This window comes from Pygocentrus nattereri, chromosome 19, assembly GCF_015220715.1.
Source record: "Pygocentrus nattereri isolate fPygNat1 chromosome 19, fPygNat1.pri, whole genome shotgun sequence".
NCBI lineage: Eukaryota > Metazoa > Chordata > Actinopteri > Characiformes > Serrasalmidae > Pygocentrus > Pygocentrus nattereri.
Genome location: NC_051229.1, coordinates 35,632,170 through 35,658,236, shown reverse-complemented (window position 1 = coordinate 35,658,236; position 26,067 = coordinate 35,632,170). Strand labels below are relative to the sequence as shown.

Below are 26,067 nucleotides of genomic sequence, written 5' to 3'. Positions count from 1 at the left end.
GAACAGTGAAAACTTCATACACTGACGTTTGGGTGGAAAAAAGTGAACTCACCACATGTCCAGTCTTAAGGACTTTACATTTGATATCGTGACTGATGTCTTACTGTGAGTATTTGTGTGTGTGTGTCTACAGGCATGCTGAGAGCCAGCAAAAACACATGGCTGAGAAAACCCTCTCCAAATGAGGCCCACTCGCATTCCCTAACATCCACCACCACCGCCCCCCCCCACCCCCCATCATGGCGTCAATACAGAGAAGAGCCACTTTTCTTTTGCTTCTGTGGTTGTACAAATACAAAATGATGGAGCACTTCCTGACAGGCGAAAAACAAAGTGTGAGTCTTGGATACTGTTCCTGGCTTTCTGTGCAGTGATTGGCCTTGCTTCTTAATAGTCTTTAATTTTAACTTTTTACATTTGCCAGTAAATTATAACTGTCAAAATACAACAAAAAAAAAAAGACAGAAAAAAAACATAGTGAGAAATTAGTAGAAAGTCAGATATAAAAGCTAAAAAAAGCTCATTGTATAAAGAAAATAAGGATTAACTGCTGAAAAATTTTAAGTTGGACAGTATTTTAAAAGTTGGCCTGTTTTTATTCTGCACAAACGGTAGTTTTCAACTGAAACTTTCATTTGAAGGTGCTAAAAGTCTAAAGGAAACATGCCTGCCTTGTAGTCGTAGCTTTTGGTAATGTTCACTCTAATCGGTATTCAACATTTTGTGAATGTTGATTCTCTGACACAAGTCATTTTAAATAAGTGTGTTAATATCATTTTCATCCTATTGTATTCAGATTCTTTATTTCAGGAGCGAAATGTTTATGTACAAATATGTAAGATAAAAAAATAAAAACTTTGTTTCATACACTGTGGCCTGAGTGTAGTTTTTGTCATAGGACATGTGTTTAAAATGTCATTCAGTGTATCTGTGTTTTTTTTCTGCATGGTGTATATTAAAGCATTATTTTGGGGTATTTCTAGGCCTGTTTTGTCATCATGGAGAAGTATATAGTCTCCCTATATTACATGAATTGCAGTGGGATAAATGAGCTAATGCGGTTTCTGAGTTTCACTTTTCGCTTATGGTAGTGCAGACTGAAGCAGATTGTACAGCACCTTCAGCACATTCAGCAAACTATGCTTGGTGGAGCTCCAGTTCCCCTCAAGATCCTCCACTATAACAATAATCCACAAGCTGTAGAAACAAGACTAAGACATTACAATCAAAGAGGAGCTGAACCACTGACTGCATACATGATGTATACACTCACTGACTGTATTATATAATATATACACTCAATGGTTGGAACATGCAGACACTGCTGCTCTCACTGGATGTTGAGAGCTATAACAATATGCACTGCTTTTAAATGAGGAAAAAAATATTTCTGTAGGGTCAAATTTGAGCAAAAAAGTGCGATTAACTGTGATTACAAAAAAAGTGTTAACTACAAAAAGTGATAAATCACAATTACTTGTCATCTGATATAAAAACAAACAGGAAATCAAAAGTGCACACTGTCGAAACAGAGTGTAAATCCAATGTAGATGTAATTCATCATCTATCTGACATAGTAAAAGAGAGGATATAGCACAACTAAGGTCCTGAGAGTTATGGTCTTCAGATCTTTACGTCTTTCACACAAATCCACAGTCCACGAATCATGTTTAACCAAGGTTTTTCTTGGGTTACTTGCCAAGCAAGGTTTCTGTTTCTGTTTGGGCTTCAGGGACTTCAGTCTGTTTTGAATCTTAAGCTGGGAGATTGACTTGGTCAGTCCAGAACTTTCCACTTTTCCCCACTGAGCTGCTCCTCGGTTGTTTTGCCCATACGTTCCTGTGTGATGTCTCTGCGGAACAGTAAAGCACCCATTGAGGCCTAGTGAGTGTCTTGTAAACAAGCTGATGTTTCTGCAGTATATTAAGTTAAGTTAATTTAAGTTGATACTTTTTTGATCCCACAACCGGGGAATTTCCACCTCCTCATTTAACCCATCCGTGAAGTGAAACACCACATACACACTAGTGAACACACACACTAGGGGGCAGTGAGCACACTTGCCCGGAGCGGTGGGCAGCCCTATCCACGGCGCCCGGGAGCAGTTGGGGGTTAGGTGTCTTGCTCAAGGACACCTCAGTCATGGACTGTCGGCACTGGGGATCGAACCAGCAACCTTCCGGTCACAGGGCCAGATCCCTAACCTCCAGCCCACGACTGCCCCACAATTATATGTACTATATGTACTGCTTCCAACAGAAGTTCTGTGGACTTAGACCTGCAGGTCTAGACATGATGAGTAACAAGAACAACTACGAGAAAATGTGGGTGGGAACAAACTGAAATATCTCAATTAATCCAAAGCCTCATGAAGGCAGTGCTCAGGGGGGCAGTGATGCACTCGTCACTGTTGTGACAACAAGCCTGTCGCTAGCCCATGAAAGTAATGTAAGTTAGCATGACTGAAAAGTCCCACAGTTAAGCATGTAGATATGAGTGGCACATCAGTCACTCATCAGCTAATGAGCAAGGCCTTCATGAACTGAATACAGAGTGCTAGACGAGGGTAAACTAATATGTTTGGCCTGGGAGCCAAACTGCTGCGGATATTAATGTGCCCAGTTTGTCATGCCTGCATTACATACAGCAAAAACGAACCATTGCTTAAAAAAGTTCTGCTAAACCAGACTATACCTATAGAAGACTGAAGATACTTGAGTAACTGTCTTTAAACAAAGCATTTAAAGCACTTCCTAGAATCGATTTTGTTCACTGAATATACCTCAGACGAAAGTGAATCAAGATGGTATTCATAAAACATTGGTTGGGTGTGAAAGTTTAGTCGTTTTTATATCAAACTCACTATTTGAAAGAGTGCAAGAGCTGTTTTAATTATAGACTGTCACTGTATAACACAGTTGTCTTGATGCATCTTTACAAGATTTCTATTTTCCTAATGTCTGAAGACTTGGGAGTTTTAAAGGAAAGTATTTCTAATAATCCATAACATAAATGCATTAGGGATCATTACAAATACTTTGCTTTAAATATCTAAAATATGTTTATTAATAAATCAAATGGAAGTGATGCGACAAGTGAACTAGAAGGCTCTCATTCACTGAGACGCCGCTGCCACTCATCTGCAATACTGTTACGGCAAACTAAGATCCAGTGGCAGTGGATGTCCACACAGCACGTTATAGCCGTCTTGCCCGCGTACATTAGTGATTTTGTAACTTGGTTTTGGTCTTGTTTTGGGGGGGATTGGAGTCGCTGTGTCAGTAAAATATTTTGGAGACTGGATGCTGAATCTCGGCTTCAAAGTGTACAGCATAGCGCAAAAGCCCTGGTTCTCAACGACTGAGAAGCAGACTGCAGGTCACATAGCAACAAAGTCTCGTCTCACCGGCAGCTGAACATTTAGAGACAAATTGACATTCACATTTATAAGCGGCGCAGTTTCCTGGTACATTAAATCTGCAATGAGAGACTGCCTCTCTCTAAAAAGTTGTAAAGATGAAGTCCTGTTCCACAAAATTCGAGCGAGATCTGGCGAATGAGAAGGCTTATTTTGCCGGTCATCGATTGTCCTCCAGATATTAAAGGAGAATGGACTAGAGAAATTTTGGGATGAGTTTTACATGCGGCTCATCCTTGTTAGTGGTGGAGTTCATCACAGTTTAAAGGTTATTTTTATGACATTTTAAACATTAATATAGCAACAAAAAAATAATAATTTCGACAAAAAGATATACTGCGGTAATATGGTCCTGAGCAGAGCATGAGGTCCCCTCTGTGTGTGTGTAATCTGATCGTTTTCAAAGCTGGTCCGGCCGCACTGCTTGACAGGTGAGTAACATTAACATATTTATGCTGTTTCACAGGACCAATAGGTCAGCATTGTTTTGTCCTGTTTGCTTTTGTTCATAATAGCAACTACTTAGCTTCACAGCAACAATTATTAAAGACAGTCTGCTAACCCACATCCTAGCTAACCTTAGTTACTTGCTGTGTCATTGTTTACTCTATCATAGTATTTGACTGTAGAATGTTTACAAAAAGTTTTATGGTCTAAAAAAGATCTAAAAAAGCATTGTTCGCCTCAGCAATGGGCATCCATGAATTTGGGGGCGGAAATGCTGAAGGACCACTGACGGGAGGGGTGTATCTGTTTTGCTGTTGAGCTCATATATTCTCGTTATTAACATCATGTCTGGCACCACGAGAATAACCATCATGCTGTTGGTAGGTGAGGCGGTATCTCCACACATTCCTCAAACTTCCCATCCAGAGGTTTACAGTCGTATAGTCATGAAACACATTCAGAACTTTGTTTTTACGCTTCTGGATTGTAAAAAGAAGATCTCTGTAGCTTGAATTGAGCTCACAATAAACAGTCCCCACACCTCTTAAGTTGTTTACGTTTTCAGCTGGAGTTGTTTTAGGTTTTTTCCTTTACAGCACTGGTGATTTTTCTGTCCACTGCCACAGCAGTTTTCCTCAGCTGACCTCGTCGATACCACTCCATGCGTACTTACTCCAGTGACCTCATCTCCAGTTGCTGATTTTGCTATAATTTCTAACAAGTTTCTCTAAAAAAGCTTTTAGTTCTTCTTGTTTGACTATAGCTGCTGAAAGTAGAAAGCTAGCGCTCTGTAAGGCCATGAGCTTATAACAATTTTGATAAGAAATCAACATTTAACCTGTGTATGCCAAAGAGGAGGTGTTATGTACTTTATTTACAAGGGAAATTTGTTATTTTGCAGCCCAGTCTGGGAGCAGCCAGCCTTGCCCAAGTGCAAAACCAACTACACCAATCAGCCATAACACTAAAACGACCTCCCTACACTCATTGTCCATGTTATCAGCTCCACTGACCATATAGTTTCACTTTGTAGTTCTACAATTACAGACTGTAGTCCATCTGTTTCTCTGTATAATTTGTTACCCTGTTCTTCAATGGTCAGGACCCCCACAGAGAAGGTATTACTTGGTGGTGGGTCATTCTCAGCACTGCAGTCACACTGATGTGGTGGTAGTGTGTTAGTGTGTGTAGCGCTGGTACATTTAATCTGGTCCATTTAATGTATAAATGCGCTTTGTAGTTCCGCAATTGCAGATTGTAGTTGATCTATTTATCTCTGCATAATTTCTTATCCCTTTCACCTTATTCACCAATGATCAGGACCCCAAGGGACCACCTCCGTTATTATTTCTTCCTCAGCTCTACAATGACACTGGCATGGTAGCATGTGTGAAAGACTAGAAGATGACCAACACAGATTGTGCAGCAACAGATGAGCTATTCTCTTTAATTTCACATCTACAAGGTGGACCAACAGGGTAGGAGTGACTAATAGAGGGGACAATGAGTGGTACACAGTGTTTAAAAACTCCAGCATCACTGCTGTGCCCAATACAACAGTTCACAGTTCAAAGACAACATTTCAAATGTTGAAATTTGATGACAAATTTTTTAAATGTTTTGAAATGTTTTGAATTTGATGACAACACATTCCGAAAAAGTTTGGAGATGCACTGACGCGAAGCAGAAAAGTGTCCTGTGGTCTGACAATTCAACACTTGAAACTGTTATTGGAAATCAGGTACACTGTGTCCTCTGGGCTAAAGACCACTCAGCTTGCCATCAGTGCACAGTTCAAAAGGTTTAGGGGGGCAATAGTGCACATGGCATGGGAGACGTGGACATCTGTGAAGGTACCATTAATGCTGAATTATATATATATGTTTTGGCAACATTTGCTGCCCTCCAGATGACGTCTTTTTCAGGCAATGCCTCTATTTCAGGAAGACTATGTTAAATCACATTCTGCACATATTACAACAGCATTGCTCAGTATTAAAAGAGTCTGGGTGCTAAACTGGCCAGACCTGTCACATCTGAAAACATCTGGCACGTTATGAAATGAAAAATATGACAAATGAGCCTCTGAACTGTTGATCAACTGAAATCCTGTATCAAACAAGAACAGGAAAACATTTCACTTTCAAAACTACAGCAGCGTCTCCTCAGTTGCCAAACGCTTACGGCATGTGGTTAGAAGAAGATGTGATGAAACACAGTGGTAAACAAGTCCCTATCCCAACCCCTGTTTTTTTAGAATGTGTTATTGGCATCAAATTCAAAACTGGCATATATTTTTCAAAAAACAATAAAATGTCCCAGTTTCAACATTTCATGTATTATCTTTGTACTATTTTGTATATTAAATGATTTGCACATAAGTTAAGTTTGTTTACATTTTGCACAGCGTCCCCTCTCTTTTTTGGAAATTAGGTTGCATATAATGAAATATGTACTTATAATATGAAGACCAATATTATAACAATGCTATAAGTGAAAGGACATGGGACAAGCTGTTTAGTCCCTGATCAGTTAAGAACCAGATGGATTATAGGATGTAGGAACAGAGAACATTTGGTAAAGCAGAAATACTCTTGGTGAAATATTACTTGTGTAGAGGTACTGAGTCAACATTTGGGCTTGAGTACAGGCTTTTAAATTATACTATCAGAAGTATCATATTAAACACAATTCATTATACATAAAATGCTAAATTCTCGCTTTGTCTTCCATCTTCAACTGCAATGACTTTTACAAATAAATATATAAATAAAATACATTGTGGTATCTGACAGAAAATTCAAAGAATAAGAAAGCAATGACCTCCTGCTTTATTCAGAATTAGTAGCTAACATTTTTCAGTACAATGTGGACCAGAGTCAACACTGACTTTAAAATCAGGAACTTTTGTAGATAAAATCATAAATAAAATACTTTAACTCGAGTCATATTTTATAAATACAGTTTCTACATTTACTCAAGTTCAGAAGTTGTGTACTTTGGTTGTGCTCCTTTAGCTGCTATGTGGGGGGTGGGAGGGGGTCTGGAAGTACAGGAAAAAGAGACACTGAAACAGAGCATTGGTAAAAATGAAAATTTTTAACATTTTATATGAGTCCTGAAAACTACAGAAAAGGGGGAAAAAGGGGGTTCAATCAAGCAAAAAATTTGTATTACTGTCATGATTGGCCCCTCCCAGTCCAGTCCATGTGTTCGTGTTGTTTTGGTTTACCCATGTGTGTTTGTTTTGGTCCAGCCCCCTCGTTTCATGACTCCACCCCTGACTGTCACCACCTGGTTTGCGCCTGTCCCTTGTTATCCCTGTTGTATTTGAGCCCTGTGTTTGCACTTTGTCTTGGCTGCTCTTTGTTTGCTTTGTTTGAATCTCTGTCTGTGTTGTTGGTATTATCTGCTGTGGTGTTTGTTCTGTTTAATTCTGGTGTCTGTCATGTCTGCCCCATGATCTCTCATATTGGCTACTTGAACCTGGACTGTTATGACTATGACCCTGGATTTGCCCATAATAAATCTTGCTTATCTCAGCACGTGCTTCCACCTCCTCGCGCCAAGTTACAATTACCTAGAAACAAAGCATGGGCGCAATCTTTAGGGGCACCTCCCCACCCAGGGCCGGCGCTAGGGGTGGCTGAGGGCATTTGACTGTAAAGCAGTCTGCCGATTTTTATAAGACTCAAAGAGCCAATCAGGAATAAGCAAGGAAATATCTTCACACTGTAAAGCAAAATGCCGTTGCTTGCATTGTGCTTGGGGGGGGCAAATTGTGTCTTTGCCCCCTCCAAGCACAATGCAAGCAACGGCTATTTTTAAAATTATCTCTGAACCAATCACAAAAATGCATTTTGCTTTACAGTGTGAAGATATTTCCTTGCTTATTCCTGATTGGCTCTTTGAGTCATATAAAAATCGGCAGACTTCCCCAAACAGTTCAGTTCGGCAGTGTATGTTCTGTTAGTGTGAGCGAGAGGCAGGTATACTGGTAAACACTCAGTTTAAACTCACTTCCACATGGTAATATTTGCTTAACTGTGGTTTTTCGTTGCTTTAATGTTACTTACCTCTTACATAGGTGTTGCTTAAATTATTTTATTAGCCTTTAATGGTTAGGCTAACTTGGTTCTCCTAACACAGGCTTAAGTTTATTGATGTCTTTCTGTGTGAATTTTTCATTTAATAAATATACACTGTAGAAACACTTATAATGCATCGTTTTTTGATCTCAAAAAAATCAACTGACCGTGTGAGTGTCACACCCGAGGGCTTCTCCACACCATGTCACACACCACCAGCGTTAGCTGACTGTGCTCTTTCCCCCGCGCATGGTTTAAACGCTTCCTCGCCATCACAGCCAGTATTAAATGCTTTTCCGAAGCGAACTTTTGGCCACACAGCACGGGCTTTTAATCCAAGCTGGTATTGATCCAGGCCATGGCTTGAGTATTCTGTAAGAACTGATGCATGCTTTTGCTTTCCGTGTCGTGTATTTGAGGGTAAAAATGATAGAGATTTAGCATTCACAAAGCACGGCTATACAAACTGGAAAGCGGCACTTGACAATGATAAAGGCTTTCAGAAGCACGCATCCAGTCAGTCATGTCCGAGCTGTGGCTTTGTGGGCAGAAAAGAAACAGAGAGAGTCAAGCGGTGACACTATCACTAATCTATTGGGTCCAACCCAGACAGAGAAAAACCACTACTATGTTCGAAGCATAGCTGATGTGGTTCGGTTTTTGGCTGTAAATGAACTTTTCGTGGTACCCAGGAGTCGACTCAGGAGTCGAGTCAAAATGACGACATATCAGCTGGCCTTTTTATCAAGCTTTTTGAATATAGTTTAACCAAAGACCCTAAATTGGCAGATATAGCAAAACATATTCCTCAGAATGCAAAATATACATTGAAAGATATGCTAAATGAGATCATTGACACGCTAGCAAAGATGGTTTTGATTGAGATTAAACACAAATATGACAATGCAGACACAGCAGGCTTTTGTATAAAGAGTGATGGAACCTGAGACAGGTGTAATGTAGAGAACCTTTCCCTAATGATCAGGTTCATCTGTAATTCTGTTCCAGAAGAGCATCTTATTGGCTTACTTGACTTAGATCAGCTAGATGCTGAATACATAACTGATCAAATACTAAAGCATCTCTCTGATGGAGGTTACTGTTCTGATCACATCATAAGTCAGTGCTATGATGGAGCAGCTGTAATGAGTGGGTTGAAAGGTGGAGTGCAGACACTGCTTCAAAGAAAACTTGGTAGAGAAATTCCCTACATTCACTGTTATAATCACCAGCTACATCTCACAGTGGTCCATGCAATGCAAGCAGATTCGCGTGCTAAATCCTTTTTTGCACTTTCTAGCACACTTCATTCATTTTTCCAGTGACATTAAGTGGTTTGGCGTTATGACACCCCCCCTCTCAAAAAGCTTCTAGAGATCCGGTGGGCCAGTCATTTTGATGTGACAAATTGCTTAGTGCAGAATGAAGATGTCATTTTTAAAGTTCTGTCTGATGTGTCAGATGAGAAAACATAATTTCTTTGAAATTGGAAAGTTCCTTTTAAAAGTTCTTGCCATTTTGAAGCCGGGCCAATTCAATCTTGCAAGCCAATTCTGTAGACCTGTGTAAGGCTGGGGAGGTCAGCTGTGCATCTCTGAGTGCTTTAAAAGATCTACGTACTGATGAATCCCTGAATGATCTGGCTATGTCAGAGAGTCCACCTTCAAAGCGGAAAAGGACTATGAACTATGTTCATAGGACTAAGGACTAAAAGGACTAAGGACTATGTAGGGCACAGACCTGGTGACTCATGTCATACACCAAATCAATCTTTGAGGAGATCGCTTCTGGAAATTTTAGACAGAGCCATTGCTGAAATGGAGAACAGATTTTGTAAAAGAAATCTGGATTTGATGACAGCTGTTAATGGTCTCCTTCCTCACGATAGCTCTTTTCTTGCTCAGGCCATATTAGAGCCCCTACAGCAACTTATAGGTACTGACACAAACATCCTGAGAAATGAAATAAACGTGGCAAAGCCTATGTTGCAGAATAAATTCTTGACAAGATCAGGAAACCTTTCAACAGTGTGCAATCATCTTCAGGCCTATAAAGAAGCGTTTCCTGTCCTGCATTCTCTTTATGTGACCGCACTGGTGATAGGTGTCAGATTATTTGCTAAAAGAAACAGAAGACTGCTTCTGTAAATTCTTTGTTCTGAGTTCATTTTAGAATACAGGCTCAGCTAAAGGTTTTAGTGTGCATATAGAGATTTCATTTTTTGTATATAGTTTGTTTGGTTACGTTATTTTTAACTTGGCATTATTTTTACATGACCTTCTCGTTGCAAGGCAGGAGTGTTACAGCCACAATATATAGGTTTATAGTTGTGTTCAATGAAAATATGATTACTGTTGTTCATTTGCACTTATAGTCTTTACATAATTTGTTATAATGTGCATAAATACTGCATTGTAACAGTACGTTTCATAACATCAATAAAAACTTCAATACTTTACCAGATAGATAGGAAAATTTTCCTTATTTTTTTGGTGTACTTTCATATTTTTTTTTTTTTTCAAAATAGAAATGTGATGAATACCCCCCCCATTTTTTTACAGAATTTGTATGCTTTTGTTTTCTTTATATTTAAATTTCCCAATAATATAAATATTCTCACTCATTCCTTTTTCCACGTTTGAATATTCTGAGTCTGTGTGTAGGTACATTTGTCAGCTTTGACTTAAATTTGTATTAAAGCCTTTCAAGAAATAGAGTTGTTCTATTAGTAATGGCAATTTAATTAAGGGGGCGTATTAAAATGAAATACAATTAGATAATCTTTTTTCTCCATTTACATAATCAACATGTATTTTTTAATCATTGGGTTTTACGTTTAAGTTCTAAAACATGCATTTTTATTTCTTTACCTCACACATCACTTTAAGCCAGTATCAATAGCTTGGCTGTCATCATTCATGCACAAATCAAGCATTGAATATATTTCTGGCTTCAAAAACATGACTATCAACATATCAACTATCACCCCTCATTAGGTTTTACTGCCCCCCCAAGCAAAGCAGTCCAGAACCGGGGCTGTCCCCACCTCAGAGTATTTTTCCATTTTAAAGACAGAAGCCCACTATCTCACAACATCGTCTCCATCCTTAAACGTGGGCAGACTATCTTTCACGTTGTGCTGAAGATTGTTAGCTACCAATTGTGAAAAAAACAGGCCATAGCTCTCTTATTCTGTGAATTTTCTGTTTAATCACCTTAAAGCTCAGTGTTTTCATTCCACAATTTGAGGTGGTCCTGAAATAAGCATAAAACCAAACTTCAGCATCATGAATGATGCAATATGTTTATTTTAAATGATAAAAACTAGAAATACGATGTGCACTACAGATAGGAAAACTTTCCTAAATGCACTCTGCAATCTATTGAGTGACCACACACAACCCCACAGACACCCACACCCCCTATATGACAATTCATGTGAAAGGCGTATTTACTGTTCAAAACAGTGAGTTTTGCGGAAATTGCTGATAAAAACCAAGATTAGTACAAGTTTCAGTTCAAATAATCTCACACACAGCAGCGAAACAATCCGAATCATACATTTAAGTGGAACGAGAATTTTCGAACAAGATGCTGGCAAATAAACTCTTGAATTCAGGTTTGTGTAAAAAGGTGCTAACAATAAACTATATGGAATATCTACACGGATTAAGAAATACCATCATTAACTGAGCTACAAAGCTTTAACCACCATTGTAAATTATTACTACATAAAGTTAAGATCCCCTGAACAGACTATTACATGAAATAAGCTTCATATAAAACCAGAGGAAAAACACAACAACAGGTTCTCCGTGCATCACCAACCACACGACCATATCTACACATAAACACCACACAAACATGAGTGTGGATCACTGCATTTCCTCTGTTATATAATCCTATCCCATATAATTTTGGACAGTAATCTTTCTTAAACTGCTGCTCTGTAATGGTACTGAATGCTGTCCAGCAGCAATGTTGACCGCCCTAGAATGACGGTGCCGTTGACGTGTCTGGCTGGACCCAAAGCGGCATCTAGGTATGTATATCTTTGGTTATAACAGTCAGTCAATAGTCAATCATGAGAATCATGAGGGAAAGAAAGGCATATTATGATTATACTGCTAAAAAAAAAGAGACAAAAACAAACTAGCAATGTGCTGGAGGAAGAAATGTAAACCTGATTCCATACCTGAGAAATGCTGGTGGTAGATGTAGGACATGTGGAGGCCATAACAAGAAGAGTACACATTTGGTTAAGCCTTTATGCAGTGCCATACTGTAAATAGAAGAGAGAACAAATATTTCATAAACATCGATATATCTGATACAGAATTTCAACTTACTTAGCATCTAGCATTAGCTGCTGAATCACAGCTCAGATGAAATAAGAACTTGCTGTTTTAACTGTAACTGCAGCTCCAGTCACTCAGATTTCTGTTTTCATCTTCTAAACTCATTGAAGTGAAGCATCAAACCTGGTCTATGGTGTGTGAAGGCAATAACTTGCTAGCCAGCAAGCAAACCACTCCAAATATCACAGAACCTGATTAACGCTAGTTTCTCCTTTTCCTGTCACTTCGACGGCAGTCACTCGACGTCTCTTGCCCAAGTTTGAGCCTTTATTCGTTGTGGGTCAGCACGAATTAGCCGGTGAGCCGGTCTCCCAGCAAAGCTATTCATTTAGCCTGCTAACGTTAGCTACACTTCCGCAAACAGGTTATCTAACCTAGCTAGCTAGCTAACAAGCGTACACACCAGTTTATTACAAATGGAAACGTAAAATTCGACATTGTTCCCAGTTCTAATGGATTTTTTAGACTTACGCTTATAATTTTGACAGCAAACATTCATCTAAAAGAGATGATTCGCTAGACTTGTTACCACAGCAGACAATGGCGAGCTAGCTAGCTGGCTAACTGACTGTTAGCAAGTTATGCTCATTTTCATTTTAACATATGACGAGTTCAGCACTAACAAATTACATTAGGATTACAAATAGGATTAGGTTTGAGAAGAACGTCTGACTGAAAACGGTTGGTGCGTCAAATAAGCCAAGCATTTATTTACCAGACGTGTTTTGAAGCTTTCCAAAGTTTCTAGAAGCTACTCTGCGCGCGTGCTTTCCACCTCTGTTGTGGCGCGTTGGCGACAGCTCGGACTTCATTACGGGTGGAATCTGCCTCAGTATTTACCTCAGTGCAGGTGGAATCTGCCATTTTATTTTATTTAATTTTTTTCAGTAACATAAGTTCCCGAGCCTTCCCCGTACATGTCTCAATTCCATAACTCCATAGCCCTTCATGTTAGCTGGGTTATTAGCCCGTTAGCATGTTAGCTAGCTAGCATTATCTAGCTAACAGCCAGCCTTTGAAATGATGCTTAAGTGAGTGCACAGTATAAACCAAATAGACTCTGCTAATGACTGTGTTTGATCACCTTTATTAACCTTTAACTGTGTTTATTTGCCTAACATTTAGCAAGTTTGACTTTTTACGGTGTGAAAATGCTAAATCTTTCATTTAAATGTGAACATAACTGTTTGACATTTGCTCCACGGTTAGATTAAGGCCTCATTCTGTGGATCAATATCACTCCAGTATTAGCAATTTTCCATTATAAATCCATTTTAACTGTATGCTACTCACTGTAACTTAAAGTAAGGGTAAATTAGTATTATTTAATATACTTCCATATAGTACCACTTAAAAGACACATATAGAGGGGCTTCCAGCCCTATCATCAGGAGATCACAAGTTCGATCCCCAGTGATACCGCAGCCATCCGTGGCCGGAAGAATATGTTTCCACTGCTCTATAGTCCAGTGGTGGCGTTTTACTCCTCTCCATCTCATGCATGGCATTGTGCTTGATGATGTAAGGCTTGCATGCAGCTGCTCAGCTGTGGAAACACATGCCATGAAGCTCCTGGTCCTGATTCTGTGCTGATGTTGATGCCAGAGGAGGTGTGAACTCTGCAGTTATTGATCAGCAGAGCATTGGAGACTTTTTTGCTCTGTGCTCCTCAGCACTCGGCGACCCCCTCTATAACTTCAGCTGGTCTGACACTTTGTGGCTGAGTTGCTGTGGTCCCTAAATGCTTACACTTTTCAGTAATACCACTCATTGTTGATTAGGGAAACTCTAGGAGGGAAGAATATTTGCGATCTGACTTGTTGCAATGGTGGCTTCCTATTACAGCACCACGCTCGAATTCAGTGAGCTCTTTAGAATGACGCATTCTTTAACAACTGCATGGCTAGGTGTTTGATTTTATACAGCTATGCCAATGGGCTGCATAACAATACATTTAGTTCTAGATATTAATGATGCATAAAAAAAATGTTCCATTATAAAAGATGTGATATGCAATCACAGTGGAAGATAAAGGAGCTTCCTAAGGTTCTCATAAATAATATTATTAAACATCACTCAAATTGAGAAAGCTACAGAGTTCTAGCAAAGACATCCTTGCCAGTTCAGTTGGGTTGAGTTGGGTTGATGATAAGCAGAAGGAAAGTTGTAACCACAACTGCCAGACAGGATGCTCTCTCAGACTGATGATGCTATAAGCCAGCAGTCATATGAAAAGAATTGAAAGCAGCAGGAATAACGTGCACAGAGAACAATGGTGCACATTTAGGAGCATAGACAGAAACAATCTTCTCTGGTCAGACAAAACATAAAACAGAAGTCTTTGGCAACAATTCAACTTGTCATGTTTGGAGAAGAGTTGATCCCATGAACAGCCACAGTGAAGTGTGGGGATCTGGGGATGCTTCTCTGTACTGATTTTTTACACATGATTGAAGGAACGTTTAAACAAGACAACAAACCAAAATAACTCGAGACAGGTATGTAAAATAGAAGATGAAAGTGTTTGCATGGCCTTTTATGGGGGATTTTCACCGTCCATCAGAGAGACTGTTGTAACGTTGGGGAAAGTTGGTGAGCCAAGAGGAACGGGTAAAAAACCTTAATGCTTCACGCAGCTCAAGTGCTACTTCATGTTTACATCCCAAACCTGTTTTGCCGAAAATGGCTTTGTAAGAAGTACTAGTGCTATCAGTTTGTGGTTACAAAGTCATTTTTTTCTCTATGAATTTCATACAGACTTTTTTGTCAATACAAAACTTTACCAGTCTTTTGTTGTCCAAGATGCCATTTTTTACGCATATTTCTGGCATTAAATCCAACATTTTTGTAAAACAATAACATTTTTCACTTTCAAAATTTGATATTCTTTGTTTTTCCTATCATTTTCTATTAAATATTGAGTTTAAATGATTTGCACATCATTGCATTCTGTTTTGTTTACATTTTGCACAGCATCCCAACTTTTTGGAAACAGGGGTCTATTATAAATAGATATAGATTGATTATGCATGTAAATATGAAGTGTTTATCGCTGCTGTTGGAACAATCTCCAAAATGGTAACTTTAAAGGAAAAAACTTGCATTACTTTCAATGTAAGTCAGTGGAACCAGACTTTAATTTGATCCATTCTTCATGAAATTTACACACAATGTAAAGGCCAACACACATTTTCAAATTATGTCAAAAAACTGAAAATCGGCAAAAATTGACATATGAGGTTTTGTTCCGACAACAGCGATATGTAGTATACTCAAGAACTAGAGGTGTATGAGTACTTCTGTCCCCTCACTGTACATATTTGTGCTACTGGATGAGGGTTGTGGCACTGACCACAGCTTCAGACTCTGAAAACCTGTCCAGGCTAAAACTGGACAGAGGGTGAGGTGGTAGCTTTTGACTTTGTTTAGTGTGTGAAGGTCATTTTTCTGGACGATCCTAACTATCACCAGTCCATCTCTGATGTCTAAATTGAGTTTAAAAGTGAAACTCAACAGAGCCACAAATACAAAAAGGAAGCATCACTTTAATTAGCTGACTTTATTTACTGTATGATGATGGAGTATTTGAATGCTCCACTTTTAGGTCTCCTGATATTTCTGTCATCACCATCTCCATCATACCAGCATATTATACTGCACCTTAGAACTTTAGAAACATTGCATATTGTTTCTTCTTCAAAATTTCAGCATCGCCAGTTTGGACAAGTTCAAAATGATTTATTTTATTTATTCATCTTTAACATTTGGAATTTTTTTTTTACTTAAACTTATAATTTGAAATTGTCTCTGTAAGAGCAGCTTTTCTTAAGACATATTCCTTAAGAAAGAATTTAGTGGTTATTGTGAAACTGCTATGTAAGCTTTATTTAGTTATGAGTGAGAGATTAACTTTTTTTTGGCCAATGCCCAAATATAGTTGAGTTCTGCCTACTTTTGAATGATAATATCATATAATAAAAAAATAATAAATAGTCATAAAAAGACTTAAAGGATGAGTGTTAACGTTTAGTAAATTCACTGTCGTCTTGAATTAGTGCTGCACTCTATTTGTTTCATTGTTTTAGTTAGGAGGGAGATGAAGAGCAATATTAAACATGAAAAATTAAGTCTGTTGTAAGGGTGTGTGTCATTGCACTCAAACGAAAAACATTTCATCTCCATTTTGGTCTCCAGTATTGTCTTTTTGTCCAAATTTGGCAACTCCGGTTGGACTTTAAAATGTGTTACAATATCATGATGGAGACACCAACAGAAATTAAGATAAGGTAAGAAAAACTTTATTGTCCATAAAATTGGCATGAAATGGAAATGTGTCTTTGGCAATCTGGCACAGAAATTCATATATAGACACATAAAACACTTAAAAACACAATTATTCAGTGTTTCTTGAAAATAAAGTTCTATTGAAAGTTTAAAAAAGTTTATTTTACCTTTTATTTAAAGATACAATTTAGTTTCAGCATGATAATATTTATCATCTCCATACAATAGTACTGTACAGTGGTTAATTATTCATTAAATGATTCATTAATTTACTCTTTGGTTATTCAGTGAGGAATAATAAAGATGAAGCTAAAAGGGAAAAAAAGTGTTTTTAGAAGTGCACCTCTAATAGTTTATCTCTTTAATCTGCAGGCAGATTATTTGGTTGTTAAGCATAAGACTTTGAATTCACTGCTGTAAATGATCCAGTAACCATTGTGAAACTAATACATGCAGAAAATGTGGATCCACATACAGAGCCAGAGAATTTAAGGCATTAAACAAAATGTAAGACTGTGGAAGGACGTAAACTGTCATTTGGACTGGTTTGGTGTGAAATGGTCAATTGTAGAGACTCAGGTTTCTTTACAGTGGTGGTGATCACCATGACCAGGGGTCACCATGACTACGACACAAATATAGACATTTTATTTACTATATAAAACCACCAGTTCATATATGGAACACTGATGATGGTAAAATAGTGATGAATCGGGGGAAATATGTTTACTTTGGGGGCTATTTTGCTTTAGAACACCCTACATGTACTCCTCCACCATGAATGGATAAACATTTTAGGCCGAACTTTCTCTGAAGACACCAGGCAGTGAATTCATAGCCACTTCACGTAATAACTTTCTGTGAGGGAGCTTTTAGAGGTGGACGTCTGGTTCCTATCACCACCACTGAGAGCATTTCACACCAAACCACTCTGAATAACTTTGTTTACAGCTCAAGCACTTAATTATGCAGAAATTTTGAAAAGTCAGTGGAATTCCCCTGTAGCCAATAGAAGTTATAGGTATCAGATGCTGAAAGCATGTCCTTTCTATATGAATTGTTTCTCATCTGAAAACAGCAGAGAGATTCTGTGAAAAGTGGAGATTCTAAACTTACAAGTTACAAGAGTGAAGAACTGCAATCTCAGCCCATATACATATACATATAGCCCATTTAGGGGGTTTAAGGGGTTAATCAGGTGAGACCAACTGTGATTATAATACACTTAGTATAGTAAATTCCCCTTTTCTAAGTTCTCGTTATCTCTACTATTGTGAACCACAACCAGAAGCATGAAGCGATTTACCCCAGCGGTTGAGCGCCGCATGGCAGAACTCCACCGATTAGTCACAATTGTAAAGCGTCCTTTGGCTGGGTTGACGACTCAGCAGAAGGTTTTGATGTGGTTAAGATAAGTGAGTCATTGTTGAATTTAAGGAACCTCACTAACCACAACTACGTGCTCTGTGAAACTGACATTTGGAGGAATTGTCAGTACTCTCAAATTGAACAAGCAGTGTTTATGGGCAGTTAGTGGGGGAAAAAGTGGTGAAAGTATTCCTAGTCGAGAGAAAGTGAGTTTGTCCTTCTCGTTTTGAAATCGCCTGTCCCCTCATTGTCCTCAGATGAGGGATCAGAGATGTGGACATCCCCTGAGAAACTAACCCTGCTAATTATTACATGCACTATGTGTCCAATCTTTAAGTTAGACTGATTCACAGCTTGTGTAATCCCCATTCAAAAGCGCTGACCAATGGAATTGGATGCCCTCGAGCAGCTGCACATGTGGCCCAAGTTTGGGCTTGATCACCCCTGCATTGGGCTGTGAAGCAGTGGAACTGGGTTCTCTGGAGTGAGGAGCTCCATCCAGTACCTTTGGGATGAGTTGGAGTGATCCAGAATTGACCACCCAACATCAGTACCTGACCTCACTAATGCTCAATCAAATCCTCACAGCAATGTTCAACATTTCTTCTGTGTTCCCATAAGAGTAGAGGCTTTTCCTGCAGCAACCCATGCAGTGAAGAAGCACAGATTTTGTTCTGGGCTAAACTGCATCAGCACTACAGTTTAGTCTAGAATTAGATGAAATCCATGTTCATGAAACTGGCCTCTCAGTTGTAAGGAAACGTAATAAGATGTTTCCCACTTAAATATGGACCATTCTACAAAATTAGCATGAACTGCAATTGTATAGTAAAAAAAATTAAATAATGAAATTTTTAAGGTCTTTGATATTAATCTTCGATCTAAGATATTAATTGAGACAGTAATCCACTAAATATATTACTTCTGTCAAGTCAAAACCTTTCCATTGTTACCATTTTCCAGTATTTGACATAATGTGACATCTTGTCTGGTTTTCTTTATGTCTTCCCTGTTTTAGCCATGTGATTTTTACCATGTGCTTTGTTGTTATTTTGGTTTGGTCTCCACCCTGGTCTTCCATCCATCCATCCATCCATTTTCTAAGCCACTTCTCCATCAGGGTCACTGGAGCCTATCAGCAGGCTTCAGGCCTGACTGCATGTCTTTGGACTGTGGGAGGAAACCCACACAGACATGGGGAGAACATGCAAACTCCACACAGAGAGGACCCCGGTCGCCTGGCCAGGGAATCGAACCCAGGCCCTCCTTGCTGTGAGGCGACAGCGCTACCCACCACGCCACTGTGCCGACCACCCTGGGCTTACCAGCAGTCTTCGGGCAGAAGGCAGGATAAACCCTCTTGCACCTGGTAATTGTGTTCATCTGTCTGTAGTCTGTAGCTCCACCCTCTTGTTTTCCCCAGGTGTTCCTTGTTTTCCCTCCGTGTGTTTAAGCCCCCCGTGTCTGGTTCAGTCTTTGTCTTGCATTTGCTGTCTGTTCCCTAGTTACTGTTCCTTGGTTTCCGTTTTTGTTTCTTTATGCTATTGTTTCTTTTTTTTTTTTTTTTAATAAACCAGCTCACGCTTGTGTCCTCTACGCCTCCTTTGTGACACATAACAGTGAACATGCCTGTACATTTTGTGTACATTTCAAGAAGACTGGACCAGATGACTGGACCAGACCAAAAATAATTGGAAAGAAACTCTGGTTCCAGTGTAAAGTATGTTTTTTTCCTTTTCCTGTAATGTTGTCATTTAGTGGAAGTGCATTAGCACTACAATTTAGTCTAGGATTAGAAGAAATCCATGTTCATGAAACTGGCCTTTCAGTTGTAAGGAAACGTAATAAGATGTTTCCCACTTAAATATGGACTGTTCTACAAAATTAGCATGAACTGCAATTGTATAGTAAAAAATGATTAAATAATGAAATTTTTAAAGTCTTCGACAATAAAACTCTTGAATCTTGAATTTTGGAGATACAAGGTTTTGTTCAGCAGTGATATACATTATATATTTAAATAGAATTTTATGTGTATATATAAATCAAAATGTAAATAAAAAAACAAAATGCAATGTTTTGCAAATGCCATATTTTATTCCTAATAGAGCATAGAACACATGTGAGATGTTGAAAGTGAGACATTTTACCATTTCATGAAAAATTATAGCTTGATGGCGGCAATGCATCTCAAAAAAGTTGGGACGGGGCAACAATAGGCTGGAAAAGTAAGTGGTTCTAATAAAAAAACAGCAGGAAGTGCAATTTGCAACTACTCACATGACTGCGTATAAAAAGAGCAATTTAGAAAGGCAGAGTCTCTCAGGAGCAAAGATGGGCAGAGGTTCTCCAATCTGTGAAAAAATGTGTCTAAAAATTGTGGAACAATTTAAGGAAAATGTTCCTCAGAGTAAAATTGTGACGACTTTGGGTATCCCACCATCTACAGTACATAATATCATTAAAAGATTCAGACAATTTGGAGAAATCCCTGTACGCACGGGACAAGGCCAACAAACAAAACTGGATGCTTGCGATATTCAGGCCTGCAGGCAGAACTAAACTGAAAACAGGCTTGATTCTGTACTGGAAATCACTGCATGGGCTCAGGAGCACTTCCAGAAATCATTGTCTGTGAACACATTATGCTGTGCAATCCACAATTGCAAGTTAATGCTGTATCATGCAAAGAAGAAGCCATATATAAACACCAGAAACGCTGCCATCTTTTCTGGGCCAGAGCTCACTTACAATGGACTGAGGCAAAACAGAAAACTGTTCTGTGGTCAGATGAATCAAAATTGGAAGTTCTTTTTGGAAACCACAGATGCCGTGTCCTGCAGACGCATAATGGAAAGGGACTATCCAGCTTATTACTTGTGTACAGTTCAAAACCCATCATCTCTGATGGTCTGGGGTTGCATTAGAACCTATGGTGTGGGCAGCTTACACATCTGGAAAGGCATCATCAATGCCGAACAGTATTTCACTGTTGTCGGAAGAAAATCTCCAAAATGGTAACTTTATAGGAAAAAAAATTACTTTTAAATTTACTATTAATGTAAGTCAATAGAACCAGACATTTTCCCAAGTCATTTGGGCCATTTCTTTTGGACCATTCTTCATGAAATTTACACTATAAATTTACAAAAATGAAAAATGACCAAAATGGAGTTTTTTTCCCCCAAAACTCACTTCCCAGACGTTTACAGACTCTTGTTAAAAGATGAGGGGATACTACACAACGGCAGACACGGCCCTGTCCCAACTTTTTGAGATGCGCTGCTGCCATCAAGTTCTAAATGAGTTAATATTTTTCTGAAGTAATCGAAACACATTCAGTGATGCTGAGCTCTCTGGGACGGTCAGTCCATTTTTCAGCTTCTTTGTTTGATGTGTCCATCTCCTTTTTATCAGTGATGTTCTTCTTGACAGCTACACATCCTTTCAGACCCACAGCACTAAGTCGCCTGCTCACAGTGGAAGGATGGACAGAAACACCTGTGGATGTTTTCAGATCTGAAGCAGCTTGATTTTCTCATCTCTCTCAAACATGAAAGCTTTAAATGCTGTTTATCTGATGGGGCAGTTTTGGCATCTACAAGGTCTTCCAGGTGGTTGTTAGGAGGCCCAATTGCTCAAGTTTGGGAAACTCCTGTTTTTTTCACTTACCTTTCTTTGACTTTCTCTTTTTTATAAAAGTGAATTGTCTTAATTCTAATCTCCTCAGAAATATCTCCTGAAACATATAAATGAAACCTGTACTTAATGGCTGTTTTGTCTGTAAATTAAACGAATGAAAGGTGGTCTCTTAATTTGCAGTACTGATAACGTATTTTCAGTTTCAGAATTACAGAGCAAACTGGCTGATCTCCACCTGCATTAAATCATAGTAATTCCAGTGATATAAAATCAACATTTCTGAAAAAATCCCTATGTTGCATAACCTGTTTGAAAGTAAACACTTGACCACAAGTACAGAAAACTTCCCAAGAACATGTGTGAGAAAAAGAAGGCCAATGAAATGGACACGGTATGAGATAAAAGGTTTTTGCTGTACTTTAGATTATTGCATTTGTTGAAATGTGATCTCAGAGCCCATACGCTAACTATATTTGTCACATGACATAAGATGTAGAAATTCCATCTCATCTTAACGGTCATCCTAAAAAGTAAAGGGAAAAGAAGAAAGGGCTGTTTCCTTAATTAAAGGGTATTTTTTTTAAATAAAAAAATCCACTATTAAAAAATGAAAACATAAATGAGTTTGTGTAATATGCACAATAATTTTGTGGGTTTTTTTGAGAAATTTAACCTTCTAGGCTAATATATAAACAAAAATTAGCTTTCTAAAACCCTTAATTGGTATAAAACTTTTTCATCTACTGAGAGATTTCTTAAGGAACCCTGTGGAACCCCCTTCCAGTTTTGGGTCCATATTCGCCTAAACATGAAAGCATTTAAACAACATCACACATGGGGTCACCTCAGCTGTGTGAACTGTTAACAGGTACTTATATAGGTACGTATATATATATATATATATATATATATATATATATATATATATATATATATATATGTATATAGGTATATAGGTATATTCATATTCACCAAAACATATTCACAGTAAATTGGGATTTGAATTTTCTTCAGTTCCCTCTCTCCTTCTCTAGAGAGAGGAGCGTGGGAAAAGATTACATACAGAAACCATTGATACCCACAACATTCAAGTGAATGCAGTAAAACAGTCCCAAAAGAGTTGATGTCGCCATCATCCCCAAAAAGACAATGGAAACAAAAGTACTGTGGAAAATATTACATCATTGATTTATCAGTTTATTAGATTTTCCAAAGCCATGGTTCAATGGAGCCTATAAGAGATAAGTTTAGTAGTTATTTTACTCAAAAAGCACTTACAGAATTGTTTCGATATTAATAATTAACATTCTTTTTAAACCTCATACCTAAAAGTATGTTAGCGGGCACTTAAACTCACTGTAATAACTGCATAACTTATTAGTTTTACAGTAGAATAATTCATAGTAGTTACTACATAATTTGTAGTATTGATTGAATAATGAATGGTATTTACTGAATAATTGGTAGTGGATACTGAATAATTCACAGTAGTTACTAAATAATTCATAGTAGATACTGAATAATTTATAACAGTTACTGAATAATTCTTACTAGATATTGATCGATTTATAATAGTTACTGAATAATTTATAGTACATACTGAATAATTTATAGTAGATACAGAATATTTCATAGTCGATACTGAATAATGTATAATAGCGAATCATTTCTAGTACATATGCATATATTATGGTAGTTATGGAATAATTTATAGTGGACACTGAACAATACATATTAAGATTAAAATGAATCATGAGATTATATTAATAGCGTTAAACGTCATACGTTTTCTTTTTACAGATTCGCCCCTGAAATCTCAATACTTCATTAGAAATTTTTGATATTTGAATTATTCCAAATGTATGTCAGTGGAACTTTTGAAATGAACTTCATAAGAAGCTTATCAGCGCCTCGAAGGCATCAGGAGAGCATAAAGCAGCGGTACAGTAGAGCATGACCTAGCAGAACATCTTGAGGGCCCTCCAGAGCCTCTGTGATAATGAGAAGAGTGTAACAGAATTTTAAAAAAGGCACAGTACTGAGGAACTCCATCCCACAGTGGAGTAGGGTGGAGGCAGCGGTAGGTGATGGGGAATTTTAAAAATGATGAATTCTTAGTAAAGTAATAGACTCAAATATTGCCAACAATTTGTCATGTTAGTGGACACATGCCAGGCTGAACGTTTATATGAGGAACTAATACTTTGTTTAAAAGAGACTGAGTGGCACTGAATAATGCATTTAAAATCAAATCAAATCTCATCATCACATCACATTTATGCAAGTATGAAGGTGAGTAAAAATCTTAGGTAGTAGCCCCCTGTAGTACTTAAATACTATATATATATATATATATATATATATATATATATATATATATATATATATATATATATATATATATACACACACATTTTACTTGCTGTTGTCAGACGAAAACCAAAAAACCTTGTATTTCCACTAGTATTGCACAATGTACAGTTGTACAGTAATAAGTTATGAAATAAAGCTATGACATGCACTGTCATACACATTACTGCACGTGCAGTTGCTGAGTCTGAGGTAGATAAATAAATAGGATTCCAGCAAAAGGGAATAGAATACGGATATAGAAATCTTCCAGATCATACAAGACCTGGATAAAAGATGTACAGGATGTCAATCTATATGTGTCAGTACAGATTTGCTAGATTGAAGGTGCAGTAATAAGTAAAAAGTACATACTTGAATACTTAAAAAGTAATACTTTAGTGTTTATGAACAGCTTATGTCAGTACCTGTGCGATGACATAAGATCTGTTATATGAAGTTGACATAAGGGACTTTGAACTAAAGTGACGGACATTTGTTATATTTACAACAGTGTTTATGAAGCATCATTCCCAAGCAACGGAGCGTGTAAGACAGAAGTTTATATTAAGAGGACCTCCAGGACTCAGGGCATCAAAATCTTTCACAGAACTCATAAATGGAGCGCTAAAATCTACCTTATATGCTTGGTTATCGTGCTTCATAACAGTGTTGTTAAATAGTTTAAAGCTGTTTATACAGTGTAGTTTACTTTATAAAATATTTGCGCTATTGCATGTGTTATAAAGCTCATGTGTAGTTCGCCTTCAAATGAAGTGTTGCCAAAAACGTGACACTGTAACAACAGGAGAACTTTTTAGTTGCTGTACAGAAGCATTTTTATTTATTTACATTTTGTATTGTATAATGTTCTATGAAGAACCATATACAGTCTAAAGAACCATTTCACCCTACAAATGGTTCTTTGACTATTCATGGTTAGATATAGAACCATTGTCTTTACTAAAGAACCCTTAAAGAACCATGTTTTATAAGTATATAATAATAATAATAATGATAATTGTTATTATTGTTGTTGTTGTTGTTGTTATAATAACATAGGGTACTTTTCCTACAACACTAGAGGAAATATGTTTGTTCTACATTTGATTTGAACCATTTTTTATATCATATTATATTATTATTCTATTATTCTATGCATGGTAACAGTATTAGAAGGAAAAAATGAACAAATGGAAGTTGAGTATTCATTTAGATCATGTGAAGCTGTAAGACATCACATTTATAGTGATTTTGATTGATCTACAGTAAACTATATACATTATATATATACATATGTCATAATGAATCGGCTAAATGAAATGACCCAAAATGTTTCCATTGACTTCCATTAAAAGTAAAGTGTGTTTTTTCCTTCTCCTGCAAAGTTACTATTTTGGAGAAACAAGGTTTTGATCCGACAACAGCGATATATATATATATATAGGGGGGGTGTTCATCCAAGATTATTATTCTACTATATTTACAGTTTGGTAACATATGATAATGTTATCTTTCAAGTAATATATGATACATACATATATATGATGACATAACAGCTTCATGATATATAAATTTTAGCTGATATATATATATGACATATATGATGGCAGAGTCTCATATATATATATATATATATATATATATATATATATATATATATATATATATATATATATATATACAACAGCCTAATGAAATACCAGCCTTAATATAAAACAGCCAGATAAAATTAAAATAACAGTATTAGATAATAAGAGTCTTATAAGACTGTATAAGACTATATAGGAGTTGCTGTACAGGGTGAAAGCCTGACAGCCTAACATTCCTATATGAGCTTTACTCCAACCTGGCAACCGCCTCTGAAGAAAAACGCTGGAGTGGTTTATGTTCATAACTGCGGCATCAGGCCTCGGACTGAGGTCATAAATCTCTACATGTGCTTTTTAAACCTTCTCCTGCTTTCTTTTTACACTCCTCCATGTCATATATCGTGTAGCTTCTTCTTCTCTTTATTAATTAATGATTAATACGCTGGAGCGCGACAAGCGGGCGAAACTGTGAGACGTTGAAAGACGTGTTATTTTTCCCCACTCGTGCTCAGGCAACCCCC

General features: G+C 37.6%; 1 protein-coding gene and 1 long non-coding RNA gene across 7 annotated transcripts in view; one reads left to right on the top strand and one right to left on the bottom strand.

The window, feature by feature from the left end:
• Window positions 1-532, top strand: part of schip1 (schwannomin interacting protein 1) — a 534,426-nt gene extending 533,894 nt beyond the window's left edge. For all 5 annotated transcript variants that reach the window (XM_037530836.1, XM_017691844.2, XM_017691843.2 and 2 more), the window contains one exon: window positions 134-532. In XM_037530836.1, coding sequence (XP_037386733.1) covers window positions 134-185 — 52 coding nt within the window. In that variant the 3' untranslated portion in view covers window positions 186-532. The remainder of the gene's footprint in view (window positions 1-133) is intronic.
• A 1,001-nt stretch (window positions 533-1,533) lies between these two features.
• On the bottom strand, window positions 1,534-13,114 carry LOC108424075. Of its 2 annotated transcripts, none has more exons than XR_001857601.2 (3): window positions 13,027-13,114; window positions 12,149-12,235; window positions 1,534-1,852 (listed from the first exon to the last, which is right to left on the bottom strand). It is a non-coding gene; the product is annotated as an uncharacterized LOC108424075 (long non-coding RNA). The 2 variants fall into 2 exon arrangements; XR_001857602.2 differs by lacking the exon at window positions 13,027-13,114 and adding an exon at window positions 12,435-12,524.
• Window positions 13,115-26,067: the final 12,953 nt, after the last annotated feature.